The 7,999-nt window shown below is 32.7% G+C and overlaps 1 protein-coding gene across 2 annotated transcripts in view; it reads left to right on the forward strand.

Annotated features, from left to right (window-relative positions):
* Positions 1-3,002: 3,002 nt before the first annotated feature.
* Positions 3,003-7,999, forward strand: part of LOC115888054 (ubiquitin carboxyl-terminal hydrolase 14) — a gene marked incomplete in the record, with an annotated part of 15,417 nt that continues 10,420 nt past the window's right edge. Inside the window, 6 exon segments of one of the 2 annotated variants that reach the window (XM_030907622.1) lie at positions 3,003-3,190; positions 3,295-3,470; positions 3,531-3,638; positions 3,698-3,812; positions 3,872-4,050; positions 4,111-4,205. In XM_030907622.1, coding sequence (XP_030763482.1) covers positions 3,175-3,190; positions 3,295-3,470; positions 3,531-3,638; positions 3,698-3,812; positions 3,872-4,050; positions 4,111-4,205 — 689 coding nt within the window. 2 annotated transcript variants of the gene reach the window in all.

The following is a 7,999-nucleotide window of genomic DNA, read 5'->3' on the forward strand; positions in this document are numbered from 1 at the left end:
CTATTTCGGAAAATATTTAATCATATTAAAAATCAAATTAAAAATTAAAATAAATATGAGTGATTAATAACAAAGCATTAATAAATGCTTTGTTTTATAATATAATACTTACTGATTAGTTCAAATTTTCAGAAAACATCTAGTTTTGCATAACACTTGAGAACTCCCTTGAGTCTTTCGTTTTACCGTTGATTAAAGAAATATGAAGACGCGTAACCTTATGGGCGATTTCGTGGCACAAAAACTGTCCGAGATGTAGCTGGCGTTACCATCAGCCTGTCCGAGAATTTCGAGATTTATTTAGCTCTGCGCCGCTACGCGCTGATGGTCGTTTACAGCGCAGCGGATAAAGAATACTGTACCGTAGTTCTGCTTTCGGTCGACAGAGTGGGCGGTTGCCGGAGACAGTGTTGCCAGAACTACGAATTAATCCGTAGATTTACGGATTATGGGTACAGTACGTTAATAATACGGATTTTCTATCATTAAACAATTTAACATTAAGTATATAATATGATTAAACAACGAACGGCGTCAGAGTTGACTTGGAAATGAAAATCGCTGTTATTTCATATGTAAAATATTATGGTAAATGTCAATAGTCGTAATTTCTAAGCCAACTAAACGACTTTTTTCGATCATACGACATTTGATTTTTGTAGTTTATTCTATGTCTAACACGAGTAAATTTTCGAGACGTAAACGCGCAGATTTTTCATCCAAAGATATTTTCGTCAAACGTATTACAGATATTACACATTTTAATATGGCAACACTGTCGCTTTCAGTTCCACACCGTTTTCGATTAGAGAAAATGAGTATTTTATGCGTTGGCCGCAAAACGAGTGGAGGCTCCACCGCACAGCACTTGAGAAGTAAAAAGTAGGGGAAATCAAATAAGCCTTGTCACAAATTTGCCCGTTAGGTTGCGCATCTTCCTAATTCTTTTATTCAACGATATATCCTTGAAAAGCAATTTTACTTGCTTATAGATTTTTTTAAATAATATACATAGGGTTGATTTCAAAATAAAAAAGATTTGAACAATTTTATAGCCAACCAAAATAAATATAGGTACAATACTTGGTATAATACACAGTCCGACCCTGTTCCATATAAAATAATTAATTATAACCACATAACTTTGTATAATTTTTCTATTCAGTTTTAACAATATACAAATTGCACACGCTTAGATAATAATTGCATATAACATATAATTATTTCTTTCAATAATATCAGTCTCAGCTTAAAGTAGAGACAAATAAAAAAGCCTATTACAATTTGTAAATGAAATCCAGCACCATTAACAAGTTTTTATAGATAGGTAATATAAAAATAAAAGTATAATGTTTTAGCAGAAAAATAAATTAACTCAAAACCCTGAGGACAGTATCAATGTTACGCCAATGGAATTACGTAATTCGTACAAAATAGATACCAAACAAATTCCATTTATTTCTATTCACTGAAAACAGACAATGTTATTCAATAATTAGTTTTTATTTGAAAGAATGTGTTTTTTTCATAAAATAGAATAATGTAACCTATTCATTCAATTTTAAACATAAAATAACAATGGTATAAAGGATTAGAACAATTGAAATATAACATTAGAAGTTATATTAACTGATTATACTGAATTTCAAGGGTTTCAATAACTTAAAATTCTCTTACTGTAACAATGGTAGAATTAATATTCTATAACTGAAACAAACCTTGTAGGAGTAGGTAACAAAATATGGTAAAGAGACCAACATAAATTAATAAAAAGTACACGCCTATATGAGCTATTGAAATAGTGGTAACTCATTTTGGCGCATAACAATTAATACCTATCACCTATCATATCATATAACTCATATCTGATAAAATAAACAACTTCATAAAGTTCCTGTGTATGTTTTGATTAAACTTTTATCTTTTATATATAACTCCAATAAATATTCTGTTTTAAAAGTAATCAAAATTCCTTATTTTATATCATTCCCTACTGCAAAACATTGTATCTTCCTAGAATAGATATTATCTTATGGTATGGTAATTTATGAAACCTTATCTGTGAAAGTAAATTATATTTACTTACCACAAAGTTGTATCACTGACTTAACAATAGCTCTGAAGTTAAAACTTGATAAAATTTCTCTCTTATCGCTGTCATGCAAATAGATCCTTGGTAATTTTTAAATAGAACAAAAATGTAAAAAAACTTACGGTTCTGCCTCGATACTCTTCAACTTAGCCACATAGTTCGAAGGAATATAGCCCTCCTGTCTCGTCCTTTTACTCCTCGCCAACCACCAGTCACCCTGTGTATCATTTAATATTTCTAAAAGTTCACCCTTACGAAAACTCAAGTCCTCATCAGTTCTGGCATCGTAGTCATACAATGCAACAAACATTCGAGCATTAGGTTGCTCAGGTTCGGGGCTGACCACCGGTGGTCTGGCCACTTCCGAGGGGGGCGACGTTGGGATAGGATTTGCCGGTTGGATATTGTCCTCAATTACGACTGCCCTTTCCCTATTTCTTTCGGATCTATCCGTACTCGATGGGTTGCTAAAACAATTTCCCATTTTCTAGTTTTCTCGCACTATCAACTGTCACAACAAAAGAACATCACAACCACCCTTAACGACTTTGACGACGGGAAAAAATAGTGTCCGAAATTAACTAAATACGTTGTGTGGGAAACAAAAACAACTTGATATCCATATCTTTCCCGTCAACCTCCAAATATCGAAAAAATAGGGAACGGTCAATTTTAGTAACTTTCACTTGTCTATTGGTAGTATCGATTAGAAAATAAATAATCTATAACATTTTATTTAATTAATTTGAGATAAACTATAGTAAATTGAAATAGTAATATTATTTTTTAAACATCAGCTCTTTTTAAAAGTTAAAACTTCCAGAAGATGATTCTAAAATTTGTTTAATAACTTTATTAAATTTTTAAACTCCCATTAATGTTGGTCACACTGATTTTTGACAACTTACTTTGTTAGTCAAACGTCTCTGTCTCTGTTGTCATTTGTCATTTTAAAAAGCAACATTTTTCATGTCAGAGTGACTTGTATTTCTTTTAAACAAAATAATCCAACTTTTACACATTAAAAATATATTCTTTTGTACTTTTATAACTATTTTTTAGTTAGTCCATAAAGAAGTAAAATGCCTGTATATAAAGGTAAGTTGTAAAAGTGATTAAATTATTACTAACCTTAAATTCATTTGCCGCAAATGTTTTTAACTTTTTAACATTGTCTGTATTATTTATTTGTATTGTTTTAGTGAAAGTTAAATGGGGAAAGGATGTATTTCCCGTGGAAGTGAATACGGATGATTCGCCGATGCTGTTTAAGGTTCAAATTTTTACCCTAACAGGAGTACTCCCTGAAAGACAAAAAGTGATGATCAAAGGTGTTACTTTGAAAGATGATGGTTGGAGTAATTTTAATATTAAAGATGTAAGTATTGGTGATATTTATCAGTGAATTATATTGTGATAGAAATTGTTACAAATTTAGAATGCCACCCTTTTATTAATGGGTAGCAAAGAGGAAGATGTGCCTAAAGAACCGGCTGAAAAAACTGTTTTTGTAGAAGACATGAACGAAAGTGAATTAGCCACAGCAGTAAGTATTATTTGTAAATCAATAATTTTTACTATTTTTATTTGGAAACAATTATTTAGTTTGATTTACCATGTGGTTTGAAAAATCTTGGCAATACCTGTTATATGAATGCCACGGTGCAGTGTTTAAGAACTGTGCCAGAATTAAAGGAATCTCTACAAACATACCAAGGAGGTAAAAATGCATAAATATGATTTTTTTTTAGAATTATAATTAGTTAATTTTTTTTCCAGTAGAGGTGTCTTCAGTTGATGGCGCTTCATTATCTCAAGCAGTTACTGGTTCGTTAAGAGATTTGCATTTTCTTATGGATAAAGAATCAACAGTTTTACCTGTAAGATTTCTACACATTCTTCATGTTGCATTTCCAAGGTTTGCAGATAAAAATGAGCATGACAGTTATACCCAGCAGGTATGTTCAGCGAAATTTAGATTTGAATAATATTGTTTTGTTTATTTGGCTATATTGTAGGATGCCAATGAGTTTTGGACTGAACTTGTAAGGATGCTTCAACAGGGGCTACCGGCAAAGCAAATTGAAGGTGGTTCAAATAAGGAACAATATAAGTAAGAAATATTTAATACTTTTTTGGTAGTTTCTGCGAAATATTGTTACTAAATTAAAGAACACTTAAAATATCTATTTTATATTAAAACTCACTGGGTTTACAACTATGAATTTCTCAGTAACCTGGTTCATTTGAACTACTTCAGAAAAATACATTATCCAGTCTTGACTTACCTTTTATTATAACTTATTTTAGAGTAATTAATTTTGAAAAGGACACTATTATAGAATTGCTCTTTAAAAGTAATAATTGCGATTTTTCAAACCAAAGTTATTTACAAAATTATAATAAATATGAAAAAATAAACCATTAATTACCTTATTTTTCTAACAGGGTATCACTAGCCCTCTTGATTATGACCATTCTAATAAAAAAAGATAAAAAAAATATTTTATTTAAAAAATCGACAATGTACCATAATACTGTAATACTAGATGTATTAATATCTAATAATTAAGATATCAATGACAGTGAACAAGAAACGCCGCCTCAGTGAATTCGTGCTGGGCTTTGAAAAAAAGTTGCTTTTAAAGGGATAGTTTAAACATCAAAGTATTATCACAGATTAAGTATACTATATGTATACAGATAAAAATCTCATCCTTAATTCCTGGTACGAAAATTGTTTTTTATGAGGATGTGCAAACGAGTCAAATTTCATGTGGGCAAAAATAAACTCCCGTAAAATAACAATAAACAGCGTAATAGAGAGATATCGCTAAACCGAATAGCGTGCATGGACGTTAATAAGGCCAGATGTTATTTCCTTTACGTGAGGTGGTATTAACTCTCTTCATTTATAGTTATATATTAAACTTAACCTAACTTTGAAATTGTTTTGTATACTAGGTATTTTAAAACTAAAGGGCTAAAGTGCTTCTTTCCAGTGCTTTATTGTTCAACGTCTGCCAGTGGGTTTAGAGCAACAAGCAACAAACAATTCTCTTAGAAGGGCTAAGTCGTCATCTGCTGTAAACCTAAAGCTTGTTTCATGTAGACGCGAATTGCGAATTGCGGAAAGCGATTGAGGTGGTGAAATCCTACATGTGAAATATTTAAATTTCGTAAGCAACAAGGGTGCTTATCGCAATTTAATTCAAGAAATGAGGACAAAAGATGTGAAAAAATTTAGGGATTTTCACAGATTGTCTGTACAGGAGTTTGATAACTTGGTTGAAAAATTGTCACCATATATATCAAAAACATATGCACGAGAACCCATTTTACCTGGAGAAATCCTTTCAGTTACTTTGTACTTTGTCAGCGTCGTCAAAATAATCGATAACCGATCACAACACCATTCTGCGCAAACGCGAACCTTAAAATCGTGCGAATATTCGCAAAAAGTTGAAAACACTCTAGCTTTTCCGCCCCCCAAATTTTAAATTTTGCGAATCGCCAAAATCTTAAAATTTCTAACAACGCCGCCATGAGGTCTGTTCCCAGAAGAATCACTGACTAGTCAGCACGTTTCTCATTGGTTAAAATGCGTAGAAACCTGATTGTTAGTCAGGTTTCTACGCATTTCAACCAATAAGAAACGCGTTGACTAGTCAGGGATTCTTCTGGGAACAGACCTATGATCATTAAAATTGGACCAATGAGAGCAGTTTCGCAAAATCGCAATTCGCGATTCACGTCCACATGAACAAGGCTTAAGTCTCTTTATAGGTTCTTTAATATTGGAAGAGGTGGAATCCATATTTTGGGCCATATTTATTTAATTAAAACTAATCCCAGCTACTTAAATATCAAATTACCTAATAAAACTAAAGTAATAATTCAAAACAATTCAAACATAATATAAAATAAAAGATCTCGCCGGCCAGCCCTGGTTGTTAAATACCCGCACATGCCCATTTAAGCAATTTTTGAACGTTATTTAGAAATAGCGCTTGGTGTAATTGATCCGCAAATTACGTCAGACGGTAACGCTATTAGCGGGCGTTGCGTTAAAAATTGACTCGCGTATATAGTAACCATGACTGACCATGATAAGGTACGCGTAAATACTGCATGACGCTATTCGGTTTTCCGATATCTCTCTAATAACTGTGCCGGTCAGGCGTCTTGGGTCAGGCGCTGTGCACAATTTTAGAGGCCATAAGTGGGCGTGCTATGTGCGCAAACTAGTCACCTAACTAGTGCCCGATTCCGAAAATTGGAACCACGAATAACAACAAAGAAAAAACAAAGATTATAATCTGTATAATCTGTGATATTATTCTATCAACATTTTGATAACCTCAGGAGCGTTTTTATCTTTTGATTGCTTTTATAAAAATTCCTTTGTTCAAAAGAGAAAAAACGCTGCTAAGACTATCAAAATGTTGATCTAATAACACTTTGACGTTTATACTACTTCGTCAAAAGCAACTTTTTTCCAAAACCTACCATGGCTTCACTAAGGCGTCGTTTCTTATTCACTGTCATTGATGTCTTAATTATTAGATATTAATACATCTAGTATTATGGTATTCTGGTATATATTTGATTTTAGAATAAACTAATCGTTTCTATCTTATTTTTAATTAGAATGGTCATAATCAAGAGGGCTACTGTAACCGTGTTATAAAAATAAGGTAATTAAGGGTTTATTTTTTCATATTTATTATAATTTTGCTAATATCTTCGGTTTGAAAGAGGATATCAAGATACGGTTTTTGCTGACTTTTTAAGCTTTTATTACTCTTTGCTATCAGCTAAAATTACATAAACTATCGCATTTCATTTTTTTGAAAAATCGCGCAATGTTTGTTAAATTGTAAAACAGCGCTCCCCTAGCGTCTACATTCAAAAGCTTATTATTGTTGTTTATACTGTATAATATAGAGTAAGAAACGCTCTTTTAAACGAGCCCCCGTTTGTTGGATTCCGCTCATCCAGTCCGGAGTTATTAATATTTAAATAAAAACAGATCTAACCTTCCCCCACCACTTTATTGTGGCAGATACTGAAAAATGGTTCTAACATAAAATATTCAAAATTTTCTGAAGATTATGAAACTATTATTTATGGTACCCGTTATCCAGGCAAAATTGTGTAAAAACTCCTTTTTCTTATTTTTTTATAGCAGTTGCGCCCTCTAGCGGCCGTTCTACAAACTTGAAAATAATTTCTAGCAGTTTCTTATAGTCTCTAGTTATAAATATTTTTTTCCGCAAGCCGTACGGCTAATACTTTCCGAGATACAGCCGAGAGCTATTCTTAGTGGGGCAACCTGTACAGGGTGGGTCAAATTCGACGCTTTTAAATGGAAACACCCTTTTCTATAGGAGATAGACGAAAACTAATGTCGGTGTCTGGAGCCAAAGAATATCTTAATACCCTAGAAGTCTCGTCTCGCATAAAAATCTGACCTGTCGATGGGGCCTCGCTTTGGCGAGCGAGGCCCCAACTTCGTGGGGCCTCGCTATTTTGCTCGGAATTGAACGAACAGACGCGCGGCGTTGCCTTGTTTTGTATGTACCTTCTTGAATAGTTTTAAATTATAGTTTTAAATTTCATCTATTGCTATAATCAGTCTTTCCGCTCTCCGCTCTCCGCACTCCGCAGTTTTCATATAATATCATCTATATAATTCTCATGTTACAGTTTTGGGTGGTTTTGGTTACCGTACTCCTCCGAAACGGCTTAACCGATTTTGATAAAATTTTATATGTATATTCAGTACGTCTAAGAATAGGTTGTTATCTATTTTTATACCCTTAACTGATAAGGGTAGCTGAGAGGGTAGCCCACCCTCATTTTTTTTTAGTTTTTGAAAAGAAAAAAATGTTTTTATTTTTTTAT

This window comes from Sitophilus oryzae, unplaced genomic scaffold, assembly GCF_002938485.1.
Source record: "Sitophilus oryzae breed Bouriz unplaced genomic scaffold, Soryzae_2.0 scaffold_682_pilon_pilon, whole genome shotgun sequence".
NCBI classification, from domain to species: Eukaryota; Metazoa; Arthropoda; class Insecta; order Coleoptera; family Curculionidae; genus Sitophilus; species Sitophilus oryzae.